General features: G+C 47.1%; 1 protein-coding gene across 2 annotated transcripts in view; it reads right to left on the bottom strand.

Annotated features, from left to right (window-relative positions):
• LOC130567419 (retinoic acid receptor beta-like) overlaps positions 1-24,658 on the bottom strand; it is a 275,560-nt gene that overhangs the window by 44,294 nt on the left and 206,608 nt on the right. For both annotated transcript variants that reach the window (XM_057355499.1, XM_057355500.1), the window contains one exon: positions 16,966-17,114. In XM_057355499.1, coding sequence (XP_057211482.1) covers positions 16,966-17,114 — 149 coding nt within the window. The remainder of the gene's footprint in view (positions 1-16,965; positions 17,115-24,658) is intronic.

Raw genomic sequence — 24,658 nt, 5'->3', positions numbered from 1 at the left:
AATCCTTTATTTCTTGTGATGTTCAGATGGTGTGCTGCGTTCAGACACCCGTGTGGTCAAATCACTTCAAGTCTAACGTTCTTAACTCAAGAAGATGTGCCCTGACAGGCTGTGCATGTGGGGTCATCAGTTTTTTTTGTCCGGTGACTAACCAGAATGAAACTATTAAAGGAAATGATGAGAGGGTCATGGTTTGAGGGTCCATTTGAGAAAATAAATAAGACGTTCTAATGGCTGCTGCTCCAAACTGTAATCTAACTCTGCTCATTTCCCATTCCCCGCTCTTTACCTTATCATCTCCTATAATAGATCAAACCAAAACATCAATAAATACAGTATTCAGTATTATTAGTTACTGTCATTTAAAAGTAATTAGTTATATTACAATATTACAGTTTTTGAATTGTAATGCGTTACACTACTTTTGCGTTACTTTTATCAAAATACCACAAAAGTATGACTACCCTGCTGAAAAAAAACACCACAAAAATTATAATTGTTTCCATTAAAACTCCATTAGAAATCTTTATTAAATACCTTCTTGTAGTGTTTTTGGACATTATTTGAGTATGATTTAACGGTCTCGTCAACAGAACCCATCACATACACCAGTAGAGACTTTTGTTCCCATTACAACCAATAAAATTCCCATAATAACCATTAAATCCAGTAGAATGTATCTGATGCTTTCTATCGCTGTATGTATGCATTTTAAAATGCTAAAATATCGTTTATATTAAATATCGACGTGTTAATGCATAATAATTGTGCTCATCAATGTCACTTACTCGGCCATCCAATCACAGCACAGGAGGGGCGGGACAAATACCACATCAACCAACCGGCAAATACCCGTAGGCTACAACCGTATGTCTGTCTACAATGCCTTAAAACAATGCAGGAATTAATACTTTAGGATTCGTGTGTCAATGTCTGTATCAGGTAATATCCCCGGACTACCACAATATTAAAAAATGTTAATTAAACAAACTATATGCAAAACTAATACCAGTTTGACAATACGACCACAGTCTGCATTTTCAGACGCATTTAAATACTCAATTCAATTCAATTTTATTTCTATAGTGCTTTTCACAATGTGCATTGTTCCAAAGCAGCTTTACAGGAGAAAAGAAGAAAAACTGAAAAACACAAAAAAGGTAAAACACAGCACAGTGCATGGTGTTTATAGAACAATCAAGATCATTCTAGTAAATAATATCTAATAAATGCAGTCTCCCGGTGGTTTATTTAGCATATTTTGCATTAAGTGAATGCTTGGCTGAAAAGATGCGTCTTTAATCTAGATTTAAATTGGGAGAGTGTGTCTGACCCTGGAACAGTATCGGGAAGGCTATTCCAGAGTTTAGGTGCTACGTATGAGAAAGCTCCGCCCCCTTTGGTGGATTTAGTTATTCTAGGTGTTATCAAAAGTCTGGAGTTTTGAGATCTTAGAGAGCGTGATGGGTTGTAGTGTGGTAGAAGCTCTGTTATGTAGGTAGGGGCTAAACCGTTTAAGGCTTTATAAGTAATTAAAAGAACTTTAAAGTCAATACGATACTTAATGGGTAACCAGTGAAGGGTTGATAACATTGGGGTTATGTGATCGTATTTTCTGGACCTGGTTAGAACTCTGGCAGCTGCATTCTGAACTAACTGTAGTTTGTTTATTGATGCTGCAGGACAACCACTAAGCAGTGCATTACAGTAGTCAAGTCTTTTTAAAAATACTCGAGTGAAATATATAGAGCCTAAAAAATCTAAGAGTCACAAAGAAGGTTCATGGCACAATTTAACTAACAATCACTGTCAGAATATCAAAAGTATACAAATGGTCATCTGGTGAATTATGGTAGAGCCCACTATAATCCAACCTATAGCCAAATGAAAGGGTAAAACGCAGAACCTCTTTCAATTTACTTTCGCTTTCTATTCTTTGTAGAATCCGTTGCGTTCATTTCAACCATAGGATTTCAATAACATGAAATAGTATTACAATTGTAGTATTTTAATCATAGAATTGTTTTTTCTGGGAATGGATGTGTTGGTTAAAGAGGTCATATGGGGCGAATACTTGTTGTTCTGTGTCTTCGGTGTGTTATAAGTTGCTCATGCATGTATTAGACACGTAAAATTGCAGAAATTGAAAGTGTCAGAAGAAAACATGAATTCTATGTAAAAGCGAATGCTCACCCAGACCTGCCTGAAACACCTCGTGTAGCCACACCCCCACAAATCTACATCAGTTGGTGGTATGATTTGACTAAGACCGCCCAAATGTACACGCAAGTAAGGTGGGTGTACCTGTCAGTACAATTGAAGAGGAACCTGATGTTTCCAATATGGTAAGAGGCGTTACATTTCCCTCACACGCTTGCAGTATTCCACCAATCACTACACACTGGTGAACTGGCCAATCACAGCACACCTCGCTTTTAAATCTGCGTGTTTCAGAGAGGCAAAGAGGAGATACAAACATGCACGGTGTGTGGAGAATACAGCGTTTTTCAACCTAATATCCTGTATACACATTGAGTTACAACTAAAACAAACCATAATATTCCTTTTAGCCATGTCATATAACTCCTGTAATTATAAAAAATAATTTCGGGGGAAAATACGTTGCTGTAACACGTGTTACTGAGATTGTAACTGGTATAATATTACCCAAATTTTATTAGTAATGCGTTACAGCAAAAACAAATATATTACTGTAATATCGTTACTTTTATAATGCGTTTACTCCCAACACTGGATTTTAATGAACTACATGATGCATGAGCATGATGTTGAATATCAGTTTAATTTTAATTTTAAACTTAATAATGTGTGGACGGAAATTTTTAACACCACTGCACCCCTTAAGCTTGTTAATCGAAAATCTAAATCTGAGCCGTGGGTTGACAGAAATATCCGCTCATTGAGACACTCTTGTAGAAAAGCTGAAAGAAAGTGGAAACATGATAAACTGCAAATTTATTTTGATATGGTTAAAAATTGCTTGTCCTCCTATCAGAGAGCTGCTAAAAAAGCCAAGGCCTCTTACTTTTCTAACAAGATTGAAAAACATCACCATTCCACAAAAGTTATAAACTCAGCTTTAAATCCTTAAGTCAGCATTTGAGACCTGCGATCGCGAACCGGACAGAAGATCACCACGATGGCAGGTCTCAAATGTTAAGAGAGTTTCCATGAAAAATAACAAAATGGGAGACTGTCATGGCAGAACCATGATAGAACCTCTTGTTTTATGTGGAGAGTGACGTTTTGTCCCTGTTGGTCTTCCACTCTCCGGTGTGGCGTTTCTGTTCCCGCCCTTTCGTCTCGTTATTGCTTGTTAATTAGTTCATGTCCCGCACCTGTCCCCTTCTTGATTTAGTACCCTTTATATAGTCCTCTTGTTTCATTGTCCTGTGCTGGTTCATTGTCGTTTGTCTGGTGAGTGCCTGTTCTGTGTTAGTCTAGTCTAGTGTAGTCATTTGTAGTTCATGTCATGTCATGTCATGTCATGTTATGTTAATCTTAGTCTTGTTAGGTGTATTTAGTCTTAGTCCTGTCCTGTTGGAGATTCCCCTGTTTTGATTTGTTACCCCCACGTGGGTCTTTGTTTTGTATTTATATTTTATTAAATGTCTTGTTAACCCCTTATCCGCTGTCTGCGTCTGGGTCCTCTGTACTGTGTCCTTGTTCCCTCACCATTCATGACAGGAGACTCCCAGCCTCGAAGGGCTTAGACTGTTGCAGATTGAGGCAAATTCATGCCTGTGAGGCAGGTGAAGAGACAGTTACCAGCTCTCAGGGTAATACCCCCATGTTTCCCAGTTACACTCGGGAGCAGCTGGTTGAGTTTCAGAGAAATGACCCTGTACTGCAGGATTTTAGAAGGTTCTGGGACAGAAAGAAGAGACCTGCTCCCTTAGAAAGGAAATCTCTGTCCAGGGCAGTTAAGTGTCTGTTGAAGCAGTGGAGCTTGATTAGAGAACGGAATGGATTGTTGTATAGGGTGGTGGCTGATTCCTCTGAAGTGAGCTGCTGGCAACTGTTGCTACCCAAATGCTTAAGGGAACAAGTGCTGTGTAGTGTACATGATGTCCTGGGGCACCAGGGCATCGAACGGACCATAGGGTTGTTGAAACAAAGGTGTTTCTGGCCAGGCATGTACGGAGATGTAGAGGTCTGGGTAAAGAAGTGCCAGCGTTGTATCTTAACCAAGATGCCTCAGCCCAAAGTTCGGGCCCCGGTGAAGGCATTTTTGGTATCCCGACCTCTGGAAGTGATTGCCGTGGACTTTACAGTCTTAGAGCCTGCTTCTAGGACTTTCTGAAAGAGTGGTTTATGAAGTACGGAGTTCCGGAGAGGTTGCACTCCGACCAAGGTAGAAATTTCGAGAGTGAAGTAATTGCGGAGCAGTGTCGACTATACAGGGTTAAAAAATCCTGTACCACCCCTTATAGGCCGCAAGGAAATGCCCAGTGTGAACGGTACAACTGGACACTTCACAACCTGTTACGCATTCTACCACCAGAAAAGAAGAGGCGTTGCCCAGAGTACTTGCCGGAGTTGGTCCATGCCTACAATGTGACACCGCATGCTACTACCGTGTTTTCCCCGTATTACCTCTTATTTGGGGTTCACCCTCATTTGCCTATTGACGCATTGTTAGGTTGTGAGGAAGTTACTGAGAGGAGGCATGACTGGTTGTCTGTCCATCAGGAGAGGTTGAGGTATGCTCATGAGAAGGCTAGGGAGTATTCGGAAGAATCAGCTCTAGGGAGAGTGACTCGTCTGAAAGAGAAGGCTTACTGCCCTCAAGTGAGTGTTGGAGAGCTTGTCTACTTGCGTCAGCGGCTTCCAGGCAGGAACAAGATTCAAGATGCCTGGAGCCCGATCGTGTACAGGGTAGTAGAGGTAGTAGGCATCACCTACACGGTTGAACCTTTAGAGGGAGGTCCCTCAAAACGGGTTCACAGGTCAGAGTTGCATCCAGGGGCCGTGCCCACTCCTAGGCCTACCCTCCTAGGTAGGGAGAAGTCTCAACCTGATACACAGCCTGTGAGCAGGGATGGTTGCGAGATTGTTGAGCCTGATTTTGTTGTGGTAGAGCAGGTCGTGCAACCCTATGGTAAGGTGGTCACGGACACTTCAGTTGCTTCAGAGGCACTGGGTACTTTGGAGCTGGATAGTGAGGGTTCTGAAGGAAACCATGTTTCCAAGGGTGCTCATGGAGACACTGACATCTGATGATTTGGGTTTGCCTGCAGAGGTAGCTGATGAGCTGAGTCAGTCGCAGCAGTTGGAAGCTTCTGAAATGTGTAACCCAGTTCGTAGGAAAGTACCGGTTCCAGTGGTGCGCAGAAGTAAGCGAACAACTGCTGGTGCTCACACAAATCCTTTTCATGCACCCCGGTCTGCTTGCCATGTGATGAGTGTCAGCACAGATATGGTGTCCCAGGATAATTGCAAGTATTGGTACCGCATTGTTTGAAAAGGCGTTACAGAGCGCCACGAGTGCTGAAACCTGTGATTGAATGAGTCATCGAGGGGAATGACTTATCGCAGCGGAAAATGTATGTAGTGTGTGTATGTGTGTGTGGTGAAATGCGAATGCGTCACACGTGAGTGTGAGATGTGCAGAGTGCAGTGCGAGAGAGGTGTGCACTCGTATGGGAATTTGGGAGCATTTTTAGAGCATACTACGGTAAATAAAGTGTTTATTTTGCAACATCCTTAACATAAAACATTTCTGAATGTATACTGTGCTGTTCATTTCCTAAAATAACCTAACTTATATGATATATGTCGTTGTATAATGTCCGTGCATATATGACGTCATACCATGTGCTGTAAACCTGTTCAGTTTGTATTTCACAACATGTTATACATTTCAACTTACGATTATTTTATTTAATCTATTTGTCATTTGTTTGTTTAAAAGACAGAATACACAAGGATAGATGTAGGCTGACTATGAACAGTGCAACTGAGGTCTTTAAAAGATTGTCACTGCCTGTATGTGGTGATTGAGTGATGAGGTCATCATTCTGTGAGTGTTTTTGCTTTGTTTTCATCATAATGTATCTTTAATTTCTCTCTAATTGTACATGGGGGTGTAAAAATGTACTAATGTTGTTTCCTTCTTTACAGTATCCCCACTGCCGTATTTTTGACGTATTCTTGTTTTTTTTTTTTAGACATTTAAAAAATGTACTATGTATGGCTGGGTCTGTTGTATTTTTGTGTTTTTGAAAATTGTTTAGGACAGGTTGTGCTTTTTTTTATTGGGATAACCACACTTTGTGTGTCAAGAAGGTGTGTTTTTTTTGTATTGTTTTTTGCCCAGAGCTGTGTGTTCTCAATACACATTTCTGAACAACCATTTCATCTAGAAATTAGTAATTGAATAAACCACAAAAACAAATTGAACCCGTTAAATGTGTTCCGAGTGGTTAATCTAAATCCCTGGTCACACTGGGATATCAAGCAGGCTTCGCTCAGCGTTTTGATACTGATTTAAGAAGGGGGCAATTCTGACTATATTGCCATTACAACCCCTACCACAAGAAGAGATTTTATCCACTTCTTCCATTTCACGTCTGACAGTACTGATCCGTTTGCTATGTGAGCTAGTGGCATGACCCGGCGCAGAGAAACAGCCAATCAGAGCAGAGCTCAACATTAATATTCATGACCCTTCCAAATAAGGTAATAACAGACCTTTTCATTCTAGGGTATGGGTCTTCAACTGGGGGTCTGCGGCCACTAGGGGGTCCTCGGTGGAACTGCAAGGGGACGGCAAATTACTGTTTACTCACAGGCAACTTTTTGTTAAAAATGTAAAGCATGGGTACCGAAATATTACAACCAATGTTCTCTTTAAGTTGCGTACGTGCGCGGCCGTGCGGAATCATTGAAGCTCCCGCTTATTGCAGTTTTAACCTGCGTGCGGACAAAAACATCCATTCAGGCAGCAGAAGCAATAGAAGAAAGTTAACGTTACATCTGCTTCATCGTCTCCCTTCAGATAAGTTCAGAGTATGCATGAAAGGAGTTGCGTGCAAATACAGTGCATTCTCATATGTTGCTCAACTTCTGTTCAAATTTGTTAAGATGTAAAGCGCTAATTTGACAGCCAAATGACACCACACCGCTTCTGCATTGTAAACTCTGACAGAACTATCCTACGTGTTTAAAATCATTGAAACGCGCACCGTGTAGTACTGATGACATCAAACAAGTTGCCCCGAAAATAATGTGGACTCGTCGCATCATGTTGCTCTCCTGATCTGATATATGATGCTCTGCAGAAAAAAAACTTGTGTTAATTTTCGTGTAACAGCCGTGACAATGCTGATCCACGAGAAATACAACAGAGCTCAGAATTATAAAATAGCGGTGTGTTCTGCAACACACACAGAAGCGGAAGAAAAAAAAGAATGACACTTAATAAAACGGCCTGATTTTACAACAGAATGCACAAAATCTGCACTCATTTCTTTCGCATCCAGAGACAACCCCTCCACTAGAATAGTCTTTGTGCCATTAACCAGGGTCAGTCATCTCATTGAAGCCTTAATAAAAACTAAGGTTCAGGACAAGTAAATTGTCCATCTCACATTAAACTTAAAACGAATGACGCTGCAAATCCCTTAAAATAATCTATATTAATAATAAAACTAATACATAGAAAAGTATGTACTGTATGTGCAACAATAACATGCATATAGTGCTAATGTAATGTCTTAACATAATATTGCTGTGACAATAGGGTTGTTTCTATTTCAATAGCTCCGTTTACACATTTAGTATAAGGGGGTCCCTGCTCCATGCATCTCTCATCTAAGAGGTCCTTGCCCCAAAAACGTTGAAGACCCCTGTTCTAGGGAAAAATCCTAGGGTTGTAAATGGACATGTAAAACTGTTTCTGGATATTGATTGCACTTAATAAAGCCACAATTTAACATATTGTATCAATGAATTGTTTGGCACCTTTAAGAAGCCTTCCCTAGGTTCGTCTGTTTTATCAAATTATTGTCCTATATCCATGTTACCATTAATTGCAAATTAATGGAAAAAATTGTGCTTCTACAGCTTCAAATCTTTTTAATCAATAATCTCATCTAAGAGACATTTCAATCTGGCTTCAAATTGCTCCATAGCACTGAAACCACTCTCCTTAGAGTTTTAAATGATATTCTAATGGCCACTGATTCTGGGAACTCGGTTATCTTGGTTATATTGGCCTTATGTTGGGGTTTGGGGGGGCAGTCTTAAATTGGTTGAAATCTTTTTTAACAAACAGGAAAAAGGTTTTGCAGTAAAAATGGTAAATTTCACTTCGTCCCAGCCAAGTGAACTTGTGGGGTTCCTCAGGGCTCGGTTTTGTCCCCGGTCCTCTTCTCTCTCTATCTTCTTCCTTTAGGCTCTATCTTTAGGAAACATAGAGTGTCGTTTCACTGTTACGCTGACGACATGCAAATCTACCTAGCTAGGGCCAGAAATACAACAAGCACTGCCGATACTCTGTTAGCGTGTCTTGAGGATGTTCAATCCTGGCTCTCTAGCAATTTTCTCTTTTTGAACTCGGATAAAACTGAAGTCATTGTTTGTAGTCCCTCTGAATGTGGTACAATCAACCAACAGAACCTTGAGTTCCTAACTCCCTGTTTCTCTCCCCAAGTTCGAACGAAATCTGGGTGTGGTATTTGATAACTGCTTGAAATTTGATAAACATATTAGCACTGTCATGGGCTCTACTTTTTTCTATCTTCACTCTCTTTCGAAAGTTAAGCCATTTCTTTCTGAATGCTCTTTAGAGGTTGCGATCCATGCCTTTATCACGTCACGACTGGACTATTGTGATGCCCTTTAAAATCTCAAATCTTACATCTACAAATAGTCCAAAACACGGCTGGCAGATTTTTAAAGGGATGCAAGAAATTCAATGATGTCACTCCTCTCCTGAGATCGGTGCATTGGTTACCGATTCATTATAGAATCCAGTTCAAATTGCTACTACTTGTCTACAAATCCTTAAACAATCTTGCTCCCCCGTATTGATCAGATTTACTCCACCCATACTCCCCGGCTAGGGGTATGCAATCTGAGGGCAAATTTCTCCTCCAGATCCCAAGAACTCGTCTAAAGACTAGGGGAGCTTTCGAAGTAGCCGGTCCCGCTCTTTGGAACATTCACATTAGAGTTCAAAGCCTCCATAAAAACCCATCTCTTCTTGGCTTTTAATACATAAAAACATTGTTTTATACTTTTTTATTATTATAGTCTTTATAATTGTTTTAACTTCTATATTTGGTGTGATTATTGTCAATTGTACAGCACTTTGGTTGGCCTGGTCTATGCTTAAATGTGCTCTATAAATAAACTTGAACTTGAATATAAATTAAAATATAGAGTTTTTCATTTTCTGTCCTGTCACATACCACCAGGGGTCTCTTCAAGTACAGTTTGAGAACCACTGACTTAAGCAATCGATGTCAAAGTGATTTTTACATTTACATTCAACAGACACTGTTTTTCCAAAGCCACTTACTGTTGAAATGAGAGAGCATTTAACATTTGGTCAATGAGCTAAAAACTATTTTGTAGTTTACCAGGTCATGTTTACAAGTAGCACAATGGCTGAGGTAAGGGAAAAATGAACAACAACAAAAGAAAAAGACACACTTGTTTTTTATATCTAGAAAGTAGACAGTTATTGGTTAGTCAGATAGATTGTCAACGGATATGTTTTTTGTTGTTTTTTGAAGGCGGGGATGGATTCTGCAGCTCATTCCACCAGAGAGAAAGAGAGTGAGTGGGTGAAGATTTTTGAATGAATATAAAGCTGCTTTCACCAATGCTTCATTGTGTTACACGGCGCTTCAAACATGAAAGTGAAGAGACTGGATCTATGTACACCTCAATGGTTTAATAAATCAAAATGTGGGGCGGGGTCGGGACACGGACTCATAATCATAAGATGTGGCACACATGTGTCAGAGCACTGCCCACAAGGCCATCGCCTCCGAGTCGACTTACATTGACTTTTATGCATTTGGTAGAGAGTCTTTATCCATGAAATGTTGTGTAAAATACACACGCTCATATAATGATAATGTTTTCTCATGAGTATTAACTGTTGTTGTGACATTGACTAAACTGAGCCTCAGGTTTTGCTGTGTATGTCACAGAGTGAGTAAATCAGTGGATGAGGATTCATCTTTATCTGAATGTGTTGTTGTGTTCTCATCTGACATACAGCAGGTGGTGTTTAAACAGCAGATGAACACACGTGATACTCTCTGTCCAGTGATAACGCAGATAAGAGCAGGTTTATCTGTCCTCAACAAAATACTCTACACTCTCTCTCTCTCGATGTAAACTGTGTCTTAACCAGGATCATTATCCTCCATCTTGTTATCTTAATGGGCTACAGATAGGGTGTCAGGGCTTCTCATGATTAAAAAACGAAAGTGCCGCCCATCAATTATTCACCTCCTCCTCTCCGTCCCGTGTTGTGTTGCCTGAGCATTCAGTACGGCCTCAAGTGGGATCACCTTACCGTCCTACTCACACAGACATCTTATCATGGGTAACCAAAACGCAGGGGACACCAGAGACCCGAGAGAGAGAGACAGAGCGAAACTACAAAACACTGAGACATGAGCAGTAAAGGTGTTGCTATGCGGTTGCTAGGGTGTTCTGAGTGTCTGGTTAAGTCAAAGATGCAAGATGGGATCATTTCATTTCTGAAGTTCTGGAGACAGATACAGGTCATTGTGTGTGTGTGTGTTGAACACGAGAGAGTCTCGGTCAGCTTCAGACGCTGAGGGACAGTCAACATATGAATGGGGGTCCTGAGAAAATGAAGTCTTTGTCTTTTGTCTCTTTCCTGAACATGAAACCGCACAGGATAAGAGAAGAGGAACTGCATGGAGAGCCGTACTCAAAGAGAAACCATCTCAATAGGCAAGACATGAAGTCCTCTCTGTGTTACTGGACATGTCTGTCTCTTTAGACCTCCTCATTTTGGTGAGGGTTAAAGGCACAGCAGGGTGATGCCACAGTCTTCATCATTCTTCTCATTTGAGCAGTAGATGTGTATTCAGTCTGACTGAATGACAGAGGTCTATAACCCTTCATGCTGGAGACTCCAAAGATGTCCTGATGTAAGGCTCATCAGACTCAACTCAAAGCTCTTGATGTTTTAAGAAAGTTCAGTGAAACATTAAACCACTTTCACCACAGCCCGGTGGCAGGACATTAAAGTTTGATGAAACTCACGGATGAGAAAGCCTGCGTTTATAGTTGTGTGGAGGTTTACCTGAGACATTTATGGATCTGAAACAGTGCCAAACATCTAATCACATGCACACACGCACACACACACACACAAACAGCACGCATCACACAAACACAAACATGCATGCGCACACGCACACGCACACACACACACACACACACACACACACACACACATGTCTGGTTTACTATCCCCGTGGGGACAGTCCATAGGCGTAATGTTTTTTATACTGTACAAACTGTATATTCTATCCCCTATCCCTAACCCTATCCCTAAACCTAAAGATCATAGAACACTTTTCGCATTCTTAGATTTGTAAAAAATATTGTTCTGTACAATTTATTAGCTTTTTTGCCCGTGGGGACCTCAATTTTGGTCCCCACAGTGACACGAGTCCCCATGTGTTGGTGTGTATTCAGGTTTAGGTCCCCACCGGGATATACAAACATGAACAACACACACACACGCACACACACAGACACACAAACACGCATGCACATGCACACACACAAACGCACATGCACGCGCACACACAAAAAACACATGCACACACACACACAAACACATGCTCGCACGCGCACACACGCACGCACACACACACACACACACACACACACACACACACACACGCACGCACGCACGCACAAACACACACACACACACACACACGCACGCATATCCGCAAGCATCCACACACACTCACACACCACTTACACACACGCACGCACGACACGTCACACACACACACACGCAACGCACACGCCACACACACACACACACACACACACACATGGACACAATCACCACACATGCTGGAGAACACATTACATTTGTTTTTTCATGTTTGTTTATGTACATAACATGTCATGATTCCACACATGCTTTCATCTGAGACCGATCAACAGTGCAACTCCACTCACACAACTGCAACTCGTGACATCCTTTTCTTTTCTTTCATCTCTGAAGGATTTTGTAAAGTCACAAGGGGACATCTAAAGTTGAAATCAACAGATTTCTAGGGGACACATGTCAAAAAGAAGCCAATGTCAAAAAGGATTAGAGAGTCAAAGTAAACCGAGCGCATCAAATCTGCCATCTTTACTCCGCTCAGCCCGCGTGTGTCTTTTCTCTATGCATATGCATACACGTATGCTCGGCCATATGTTTCCTAACCATCTTACCAATTCAAATGAGATCTCCAGTTCAATATCAAACAAAGCCTGCACATGTCAAATCATGCACATCAGCACACTTTCTGCTTCTCTGTGAGACACAAGGGATTCACAATCCCTCTACACACACCTGTGTAAATCCATCAGATATCTACAAATGCTCATCAGTGTTCTTTTACACATCATTTTAAGCAAGCTTTAATACATTTTTTACAGAAAAATAAATGCATCTTTATATGCTGATTCTTATGGCCTGTAGTTTTTCTATAAAGGCAACTACAGTACACTTGATAATGTGTGTGAAATATATTCTATTCCTAGTGTTTTTTCACCAAAAACAGCAAAAACAATCCACAAAACCCATGAGCAAGTATTTTGCTGTTAATGGACAACATTTTCTAGCAATAAACCTTAAATGTTAGGTCAGAATGTGGGCTGAAAGTTAATGAGCTACACATTAAGCCTAAACTTATTAAACAGACTAATGAGTTTGGCACTTCTGAATGTCAGTAAGCAAACAGTTCCCCTTCAGTCGGTCTCTCGACGTTGTGTTGAGAGACAGACTGGGGTTTGATCTTGAGAACCTATCATCTCCAAGAGGAATTTTAAAACGCCAATGGGCTTGGCGAATGGCACATGCACGCCAGTCCCCGCCCCGTGCATACGGGTATAAAAGGGAGGCGGCAGCGGCCATTCACTCATGCTTTTTTCTTCGGAACCTGCATGACGTGCAAGTCAAGCACTTCATCTCTTCGAGATTTCTTCCTGACTGCTGGATTTACGATGTGGAGCAGCAGACTTCTCCCTTTCGAGAGCAGACTTCCCCTGGGCATCTCGGCAGCGAGCTACAGACCTAAAAGAGCAAATTTCTCGCAGCTGTGTTCTTGGGTGTGACAGACTCATCCCTGCGGGCACGACACCTGCGTCACATGCTTGGGGCTCAAGCATGGGGAGGCAGGGTTTGTCGATCCGGAAATGTTCCGTATCCGAGAACATGGCGATTAAGATGTTGCGGTCATGGCTGGCTACGTTCTTTGTGAATGCTGCCGCCACCCCGTCAGCTTCCCAAGCGAGTTCGACTGCCGCTTCGGTAAAGTCAATCACTTTATCGAGCAGCGGGGATGATTTGGGGGTTCCTATGGATGTCGCTCCGTCAGCTTCGAATTCACGGACCACCCATACCCCAGCACACTCACCTGGCTCGTCCCCAATGGGACAGCTACCTCCTGGCATCAGATGCGGAAGACCCCTTGGAGCTCCCGCCCCCGGGTGGTCGAGCCCAGGTCGAGGTCGACACTGAGATGTAGCTGAGATGCGCAGCACCGCCCTCCCCGAAACACTCGCGAATCCTCTTATCTCGGTATGGAACTCGACTCTGTCCGTATGTCAGCGCGTCTCACCAGCGAGCGCGCACATTACATTAGATTAGATTCAACTTTATTGTCATTGCACATGTACAAGTACAAGGCAACGAAATGTGACCTCTGCATTTAACCCATCCAGAGGGTAGTGAACACACGCACAGCAAGTGGTGAACACACGTACCCCCGGAGCAGTGGGCATCTATCACTGCAGCGCCCGGGGAGCAAGTAGGGGTAAGGTGCCTTGCTCAAGGGCACCTCAGTTGTTACCCGCCAGCCCTGGGAATCGAACCGGCAACCTTCTGGTCACGAGTCCGACTCTCTAACCATCAACTGCCCCACATTCGCTGAAACATTTTCAGAGGCTCTTGGGGCACATGGCATCCTCGACAGGGTTTATCCCTCTCGGGTTGATGAACATATGACCGCTTCAGCACTAGCTTCAGAGTCGTGTTCCTTGGAGGGCGTGGCACACTGACACCAGGCGCATTACGGTGACGCCTCAGTGCCTTCGCACCCTGCCCCCCTTGGTCAGACCTGGCCTTTCTCCGAGCAGGGGTTCCACTTGGGCAGGTTTCGAGGTGCGTCGTGGTCACGACAGACGCCTCCCTGCAGGGGTGGGGTGCCGTGTGCAATAGGCACACAGTATCGGGGCAGTGGAAGGAGGTAGGCACTGAGGAGGTTCCAACCCCTCGTGCAGGACAAACACATGCTGGTCCGGTCGGACAGCACAACTGCCATGGCGTACATCAATCACCAAGGCAGCATACGCTCACGGCAGATGTCACAACTCGCCCGACGCCTCCTCCTCTGGAGTCAGCAGGTGATCAAGTCCCTGCGAGCCACCTTCATCCCAGGTGACCTGAACCAGACAACCGAAGCGCTCTCTCGTCAGGGGACGCCCCACAGAGAATGGCGACTCCATCCCCGCGCAGTCCGGCTCATATTGGCAAGGGCACAGTGTGGCACCCCAAACCAGGCCTCTGGAATCTCCACGTCTGGCCCCTGGACGGGACGAGGAGACCTTGAGTGGCTTGCCGTCGGCGGTCAGGGAGACCGTCCTGCAGGCTAGAGCCCCCGCCACTAGGCATTTATACGCTTATAAGTGGTGTCTCTTCTCGTCCTGGCGTTCTTCCCGAGGGGAAAACCCACGGAGTTGCCCGATCGGGTCAGCGTTGGCCTTCCTACAGGAGAGACTCGAGAGCAACCTCTCCCAGTCCACGCTGAAAGTGTATTAGCCGCTATTGCCGCTCATCACGATCTCGTGGAGGGTAAGTCCTTCGGCCAACATGACCTGGTCACCAGGTTCCATAGGGGCGTGAGAAGGGTGAATCCACCTCGACCGCCCTCCGTACCCTCTTGGGACCTTAATGTGGTCCTACAGGGCCTTTGTACGGCCCCTTTCGAGGCCCTCAGAGATGCCAGTCTTTCTCATCTGACGATGAAGATGGCACTCTTGCTAGCTCGCTTCCATCAAGAGGGTGGGGGCTCTCCAGGCATTCTCCGAGTCCCATGGGTGCCTAGAATTCGGGCCCGGAAGTTCTCACGTAATCCTGAGACCACGGCCAGGTTACGTGCCCAAGGTTCCCACCACTCCCTTTCGGGACCAGGTGGTGAACCTGCAGGCGCTCCCCTTTGGGGAGGAAGACCCAACCTCCAACGTGTTGTGTCCAGTACGCGCATTGCTCCTCTACTTGGACCACACGCAGAGCCATAGAAGCTCTGAGCAGCTCTTTGTCTGTTATGGGGGACAGCACAAGGGGAGGGCTGTCTCCAAACAGAGATTGGCGCACTGGATCGTGGATGCCATTACTTTGGCATACCGATCCCAAGATCGCCCGTGCCCGATTGCAGTGAGAGCCCACTCTACCCAGGGTATGGCCTCCTCGTGGGCACTGGTTCAGGGCGCCTCTCTGGCAGACATATGTAGTGCTGCGGGTTGGGCTACGCTCAGTACCTTCGCAAGGTTTTACAACCTCTGCGTGGAACCAGTGTCAGCCCGTGTAACCTCCCCTTGTGGCAGGATGTGGCCTCCGTAGCACACTCTTCAGCAAGAAGAGCAGTGTTTCCCCAGTGTGCCTTATGGCGCCGGGCAGCGTCTCGCTATAGAGATGAATGCCACAGTCCTTGACAGCCGTCAGTACGAGCCTCTCTGGGTATGCTACTAAGTACTGATCCCACTGGAAGATTACGTCTCGGTGGGGACTGGTGTGCGTGTGCCTTTCGCCAAGCCCATTGGCGTTTTAAAATTCCTCTCAGAGATGATAGGTTCTCAAGATCAAACCCCAGTCTGTCTCTCAACACAACATCTCGTTCCCTCCATCAGGGAATGGAGGTTACAGTCATAACCAAGATGATCTCATGACTCCCATAGTATTTATTTTCCCTACTATAAGAGCAGTGGCAATCCGTGACTCCTCTTCCAGGAAGCAGTAATGCGAAGCTCGGCAAAACATGTATTTAGCCCGTCATGTCAAAATACGTGCCTGCTGCAGACGCGCAGAAAGGGTTTTTAATAAAAGAGACTCTCGCGTTTGCTAGATACTCGCTTAGTCTCATGAGTAATCAGAGTTAAGTGTTAATGCAGTGTCTTCTGAACGCGAGCGTCTCTTTGATCATAAACCCTTTCGATGCGTCTGCAGCAGGCATGTATTTTGACATGATGTGTGATGCACATAGGTTCAGGTGAAGCGCTGAACACGTATTTTGAATTCCTGTTTCCCCTGAAGAGGAGGCACCGATCGCAACTGTATGAGTCAACGGGGCATGAGATCTGTTTGTGTTTATCAGAACAAAGACATTTAGATTCAGGTTTGGAACACCTGAGGGTGAGTAAATGATGACAGAATTTTCATTTTTGGGTAAACTATCCCTTTAAGATAAACTGAAAAAAAGTATATTAGTCAACGATATATAATAAGATCTCAGTCTGAGAGGTCTGATGATGTTGAGATGTCTGTAGTTTTGGTTGAATGTCTACAGTCCTCAGAAGGTAAATAATTGAAGAGGAGCAATGCCTGTGAAGCTTGCAGTTTGTTTCGAGGTTAGACGCGGGTCTGGTGTTAGCTGGGAAAAGCAGAAGACCAATCTTCTAGGTTTCATTTGGTGTTGATGGGATGAACAGCAGTCTTACCTTACAGCCTTCACAAGCGCTGACACCATAGTGATACCCCGAGGACTTGTCCTGACAGACGAAACAGGGTTTATAGACTCGTGGAGGAGGAAGAGGAGATGGGGGGGTCGGGACCAACTCTTCAGAACTGCTGCTCTGAGTCTCGATGGCTGCAAGGGCAAAACAAGACATTGATGATGATTGAGATGGACAAAAAAACTTTTACTTGAGATTCAAGACTTGAACTGTAGATTGAGATGTCCCTGCTTACCCTTACCATAACCGTCAGTTTTATATATTTAGGTCTAAACATGAACAATGCCATCAGTTTCGCCTTATCAGTTCAACACACGGATCAATCAGAAAACATTTTAAAATGAAACAGAGATCTGCTAGTGTGTACAAAAGTGAGCATGTGTAAACCAGACCCAATGATTAGTTCCCACCTGTCGGTCTCTCGACGTTGTGTCGAACCGACAGAATGGGGTTTGTCTTGAGAACCTATCATCTTCTGAGTATTTAGAAAAGGCCAATGAAAATTGGAGAATGAAATTTGCATGCCGGACTCCTCCCCGGATGTCCGGGTATAAGAGGGAAGCCGGCGTGCTCATTCATTCACCTTTTGTTCTTCAGAGCCTACGCATCTGATGAGCTTCTCTACGATCTTTGGTGATCATTTTGCTGCTGGAATCTTCGACGTGGTATAGCAGACGGTCCCTTCCTGCAGTGACTCTCCCCTGGGCGTCTCGGCAGTTCCGGAGGTGTTCGAGCAAATTTCCTTTTGTAAAAGGGCAAATTTCTCCAGCGAGGCTTGTCCCGCTGTTCTCATGAGTGCAACACACTCATCGAGGAGGGGGACGGACACGATGCCTGCTTCCAGTACGCTGGGGTAGACGTTGTGGATACGTCCTGCCTGCACTGCGGGCGGTGACGATTCAGACGTTGCGTCACGGGTGGCTGTGTTCCCACGGGACTCAGCCACCACCTCGTTTGCTCCCCGTTCCGTGGCGGCAGGACTACGGCCCTGCCGTCGGCTACGGCAAGCAGCGAGGGTGATATGAGGATTACTGTGAGCGATAATCCGCCAGCCACTGGCACACGGACCGTTCGCACCTCGTCTCGCTCGTCTGACCGTTCCCCAGGAGACGGTCCACCGTCTTATTCCTCAATCACGTATTCGGACATGATGCGTGATGATGAGATGTCTCTTGCAGCATCGAAGGGTGACGTACTGCCATCCAACTCCGACGATTCCTCGGGCTCCCTCCCTCAGGGGGTCGAGCCCAGGAAGAAGCGGACGTCGAAATGTCAGCCATGCTTTCCCGGGCCGCCGTGAGTGTTGGGTTGCAGTGCCCGCACTGCCTCTCCCGGCACTCACGGCTGGCTACATGGCACCTCGGGTTTGAGCGCGGCTCCAAGCCGCGCCCGCCCTCAGTGCCGTGTTTACCGGAAGTGCATGAGGAACTTAGTAAGACCTGGAAACGCCCCCTTTCCGGCACGTTTCACGTCAAACAAAGTTCTGTCACCCTCTCTTCCCTCGAGGTTGGGACAGCTAGAGGATACGTCGATGTCCCCCAGGTGGAGTATGCCGCCGCGGTGCACTCGTGCCCATAGGCAGCGGCCACCTGGGGATGGGGCTCGACCTAGACTCCCGTCCAAAGCATGTGGGGTCTTGGCATCTCTGGTGTCGAGAGCTTACATTGCGGCGGACCAAGCTGCCTCCTCTCTCTACGCTATGGCTCCTGCCAGGCCAGGGAGTTGAGAGAGCTCCACGAGGATAAGACAGACCCAGCGCTTATGCAGGAACTCCGAGCCGCCACCGACCTAGCTCTACAGGAGACCAAGGTGACCACGCGGGCCCTGGGTCGGACGATGTCCACACTTGTGGTCCATGAGAAACTCCTCTGGCCGATCCTTGTGCAGATGAGTAACGCCGAGAAGGTCCGCTTTCTCGACGCACCCGTCTCGCAAGGGGGGCTGGTTGGTGTTACTGTCGAGCCGCAGCGGCCCCGCTCACCACCCACCCATCGGGGGCGCGAGACCCGCACGCAGCCTCCCCCGGAGGGTTCTCAACAGTAAAGAAGCAGTCCTCCGTGCCGCGACTCGGCCGTCGAGTCCCATGCACTGTCTGCTTCCCAGCAGCCCTGGTCCTCTTCGACGCCCTCCAGCTCTGGCGCCCCCCACTCAGGCGGCCCCCCCTAGAGGAGACAGCGAAGAGGAGACCATCGCCCCATCAGCAGCCGCAGCGAAGCGGCCCTCATGGGAAGACCTCAGAGGGATCGAGGCTACCAATGGGCCCGACCCCAGCCACATCGCTGGGAAGTCGGATAGGGACGGATCCTGCACCGTCTCTCCATCTGCTGGCCCCTTCCGGGGGGCTAGCGCCCACTTATTCGAAAAAAGAGAGTTTCCTCTCTCTCTGGGTTATCACAGCCGCTCCCACCCTCTGCACGACGGTGAACGGCAAACTCGACGTTGCGTCATGGCGAAGCGCAATGTCGAGTATAAACACCTGCCCTCAGCACTCTCAGTCAGACAGTGCATTGAGCTGCGCAGTCGCCAGGCAGGAAAAACAGCAGAGCCGATCTCCTCCCCGGGGGACCTCCCCCGGCAAGGAATCCGTACTGCTAGCCATCGAACCACCCCCCGGGGGGACGATGAAAAAGATCGTACCTTTAGTCCCCCTGTCTCATTTCTGGGAGCCTGTCCGGCTTCCCAGACTGTCAGGCTGGCTAGGGAAGACGATCCGTCTCGGCTACGCGATCCAGTCGCCTCACGCCCGCCAAGTTTCAGGGCATCCGATATACCTCAGTCAGAGGCTAGGAAGTTCCCATACTTCGGGCCGAGGTCGCCACCCTTCTGGCGAAGGGAGTGATCGAGCCCGTAACTGAGAAGAGCAAGCTCTCCCCGGTGCAGAGTGTCCTCTTTCTCGGTATGGAACTCGACTCTGTCCTCATGAGCGGCCCCGCTCACCCGCCGCGAGGGGCGCGAGACCCGAGGCAGTGCGACTGACTACAGAGCGCGCCCGATCAGTGTTGAACTGCCTGAAGCTCTCAGGCAGTCAGCGGTCCCCCTGAAACAATTTCAGAGGCTCCTGGGATACATGGCATCCTCGGCAGGGGTGGTCCCCCTCGGGTCGATGCACATACGACCGCTCCAACACTGGCTACAGAGTCAAGTTCCTTGGAGAGCGTGGCACACCGGCAGCAGGCATATGGTCATCACACTTTTCTGCCGACACACCCTAACCCCCTGGTCTCCCATGACCTTCTTGCGGACAGGGGTCCTTTTAGGGATACCTCCCTGTAGGGTTGGGGTGCCGTGTGCAACGGGCACGCAGTGTCGGGCGGTGGACGGGCCCCCGCCTGTGTTGGCATTTCAACTGCCTAGAGTTGTTGGTTGTGCTACTTGCATTGAGGAGGCTACTACCTCTCGTGCAGGGCAAGCACGTGCTGGTCCGGTCGGACAGCACAGCTGCTGTGGCGTATATCATTGGCATTCGCTCACGGCAGCTAACATGACTCGCCCGGCGCCTCCTCCTCTGGAGTCAGCAGGTGATCAGTTCCCTGCGAGCCACACACATCCCAGGCGTCCTGAACCAGACGGCCGATGCGCTCTCTCGTCAGTCGACGCCTCGCGGAGAGTGGCGACTCCATCCCCGCGCAGCCGGCTCATTTGGGAGCAGTTCGGCCAGGCACAGGTGGTCCTGTTGCCTCCCCGGACTCCACCCATTGTCCGCTTTGGTATTCCCTGTCCGAGGCAACCCTTGGCATGGATGCCCTTGGGCACAGCTGGCCGCGGGACAAGCGGAAGTACGCTTCCCCCCCAGTGAGCCTCATTGCACAGGTCCTGTGCACGGCCAGGGAAGAGGAGCATCAAGTGGTACTAGTTACGCCCCTTTGGCCTAACCAGGACTTGGTTCTCGGAGCTAAGGCTCTGACAACAACTCCCCCCTGGCCACTCCCCCTGGCGAATTGCTTCCCCAGGGGAAGGGGCACGTTACGGCATCCCAGGCAGAACCTGGTCTCCATGTCTGGACGGGACGAGGAGATCCTGAGTGACCCACCCCCGGTCTGGTTGGGACGTCTAGGGCTAGGGCTTCGGCCACTGGGCGGCTATACGCCCATAGGTGGCGCCTCTTCTCGTCCTGGTGCTCTTCTCAGCGAGAAGACCCGCGGAGTTGCTCGGTCGGGTACGAGCTGTCCCTTTCTCAAGAGAGACTGGGGAGTAACCTCTCCCCCTCCACACTGGGAATGTATGTAGCCGCTACAGCCGCTCATCATGACCCAAGTGCTGGGTAGCCTCAGGGACAGCACGACCTGGTCATTAGGTTCCTAAGGGGCGCGAGAGGGTGACCACCTTATCCGCGCTCCGTACCCTCTTGCAACCTAGGTGGCGGGCCTCAAGAGGCCCCGCCCCCTTCGAGCCTCTCGGGGTTGCCGGTCTTTCTCAGTCTCGATAAAGACGGCTTTCCTGATGGCGCTCACCTCCAAGAGGGTAGGGGATCTGCAAGCACCCTCCGTGTCCACAGATTGCCTAGAACTCGGGGCCGGGATTCTCACGTTATCTTGAGACCCCGCCCCGGCTACGTGCTCAAAGTTCCCACCACTCTTCCGAGAGACCAGGTGGTAAACCTGCAGGCACTCCCCACCGGGGAGGAAGACCCAACCTTTCTGTGTTGTGTCCAGTACGTGCACTGCGCCTCTACTTGGACCACACGCAGAGCCCAGAAGCTCTGAGCAGCTCTTTGTCTGTTTCGGAGGTCAGCAGAAGGGAGGGCTGTCTCCAAACAGAGGCTGGCGCACTGGATCGTGGATGCCCTCGTTAGGGCATACTGATCTCAATTCGCCCCTGCCCATTGGGAGTGAGGCACACTCCTCATGGGCACTGGCTCAGGGCGCCTCTCTAGCAGACATCTGCAGAGCTGCGGGTTGGGCTATGCCCAACGACTCCGTGAGGTTCTAATACCTACGCGCGGAACCGGTGTCAGCCCGCATCCTGGCAAGGTGTAGGACCGGCAGCTGGTAGGGCGTACGCCTGCGAAAGCCCTTCCCCCTTCCTTAGGGGGATCAGCGGCTATTACGCCTCCCCTCTTTCCCCCACTGGGTAAAGAACAGGCATTTTATCCATCACTAGCACCTCGGGGCAGGCTGGGCAGAGCAGCCCTGCCCCCTTAGGCCGGGGAACAGTTGAGTTATCTCCCACATAGCTCTAACCGGACCTAGTGCTCCAGACGTGGTAACCCCCCCTCCGTGGGCTGTTCCGTCTGATGTATCCTCATGAATAGTTCCCACCACGGCAACCCATGACCTCCCTAGGTGGACTCCCACCTTGCGGTTAACTCCTGCAGTCTGCACATTTTCCCATGAGTTCTCCCCTGTTGGTGAGACCATGTGGTGTCTCCACTAATTCCTCCCTACGGTAGGTAGTGGTCTCTGCAGCATTTTTCCCCCGGGGGGGAATAATGCTTACCCAGTGGCCCTTACGGTGCCGGGTGGCTTCTCGCCATTTAGAGAACTAGGCCTCCGCCCGTGACGGCCGGTGGCAGGGGCTTCCCAACTTTGTGGTAAAGCTCTGGGTCCCCCTTCCTCTCCACTGGATGGTCATAATTTCGCGTTAGCGTGTTCGTCTGACTCGCCCAGGCCAGTCAACGTCGCTCCGCAGAGATTGTGACGCGGCTCAGTGCTGTGGCGTTTTCCATAGGAACCCCATTCTGTCGGTTCGACACAACGTCGAGAGACCGACAGAAAGGGAACGTCTTGGTTACGGATGTAACCTCGGTTCCCTGATGGAGGGAACGAGACGTTGTGTCCCTCATGCCACAACACTGGCCGCCCACCCCAGCGGTCGGGGGAGGATGCTTAAGGCTCCTCAGACCAACAGGTGAATGAATGAGCACGCCGGCTTCCCTCTTATACCCGGACATCCGGGGAGGAGCCCGGCATGCAAATTTCATTCGCCAATTTTCATTGGCCTTTTCTAAATACTCAGATGATAGGTTCTCAAGACAAACCCCATTCTGTCGGTTCGACACAACGTCTCGTTCCCTCCATCAGGGAACCGAGGTTACATCCTTAACCAAGAAGTTCACCTTCCACTAGGAGCGCTTCCACATCAGACCGGTTATATAGTCAGTAACAACAGTAGCGTCAGTTCTGCCTTATCAGTTCAGGCCCGAGTCAGGTAATGAAACATGCCGATCATCCAGAAGCACATCTGCATGCAGGTCGTTACAGATCGCTTCATAGACAGTACGTGTTTTAAGACTTACGTGCACAAACACAATATGACTGTATTACACAGAACCGAAGTAAGAGTTACACGTTTTTAAAGGAAAACTCACTAGTATAAACGCCGCCCAAGTCTATAGCTGTGTCCCAATGCTATGTAAGCTAAACTGCGACTGTTGAGTGCGTGACGTGTCCACAGATCCACACTTCATATTTTCGGTTGAAAAAGTGCATCATCCAGGTACTTAAACTGCACTTATTTTTTGAGAATTTTCAATGTGAATGCACTACTCACACTATTTATACTACAAAATGGCGTAGAATTTGATTTGGGACGCATCTTATGAAATTATAAGATTCCTGGCTAACAGTAAGGCTTGACAACATCTGATTAATCTCCACCCTTTTATTCCACATATCTAATTATTAATGCATTATTAATTTAATATCAATTCTTTAGTCCTATTCAAAATGTGCCCTGAAGCAAAGGTCTTTTGTATAAATAAATAAACATTATTTAGTAAACATGATTTACTTAAAGTGTCAATAACACATACAATCATTACAGGGCTGCTTGTTAGTTGCTGATGTTGAAATAGAATCAAACTCACGCTGTCTCATTTCTTGACATACTTTGACCAAACACATGTTTACATTTGATTCTCCATATAGACATTTACACTTGACAACCGGCAAAACTGCAGTCCTTCAGATTCTTTCTTTATAATTTGTGCCTTTTAATGTTTCTACACAAGGTTTCATTTCTTTCCGAAATGTTCAACACAAATGATGTCTGTCACTGAGGGAATGACCACAGTCAACTGTAAAAGGATTTATCTGTAAGATTGTAATCCATTTCTCAGAAGAGAGATGACTGAATTATTCATATTGTCATATTGTCTGGAGGTTAATCCTTCATGATAAAATGTCATTCATATTTACTGTAACTCCACTAAGGCTTTAAAATCTTACGTGTCTGTTAAAAGCACTAAAAAACGATGTGTGTAATAAAACACAATGAATGCAGTCGTTATGTAAACACACACTATTGGTTGAAGTCTCTCTCTGTTTGTTAAGGTTGGTCTGGTCATCTGGACAGATGGATGTGTTGTATTGATCACCCCATCGAGGGACGTCTGATTAAATGAATGACGACAGACGGGCATTTGTGTTTACTTCGGTCAGGACTGTTATTCAACTGGCTCGTGGTTGAACACTTAAATCTCCTCCATCTGTAACAGCATCCACACGTGTGTGTGTGCTCTCAACATTCGTCACAAGTGACTTTATCTAAAAATCATATGGTTGCAGTGGTACACAATAAAACTTTATTATCTGTTTCAATTCTGATGTGAGGACAGAATAAAGGCTGTATGTCTTCGGTGTTTTTGGTTACGTGCTGATTGCTCGACTACAGATTGGCTTGATTTATCCCAACGACTCCTGAGATCTCCTGATCATTTGGAAAGTCTAGAAAATCACAT

The sequence above is a fragment of the Triplophysa rosa genome, linkage group LG16 (assembly GCF_024868665.1).
Source record: "Triplophysa rosa linkage group LG16, Trosa_1v2, whole genome shotgun sequence".
NCBI classification, from domain to species: domain Eukaryota; kingdom Metazoa; phylum Chordata; class Actinopteri; order Cypriniformes; family Nemacheilidae; genus Triplophysa; species Triplophysa rosa.
The sequence above is the reverse complement of the archived record's forward strand: the minus strand, read 5'-3'. Positions and strand labels throughout refer to the sequence as shown.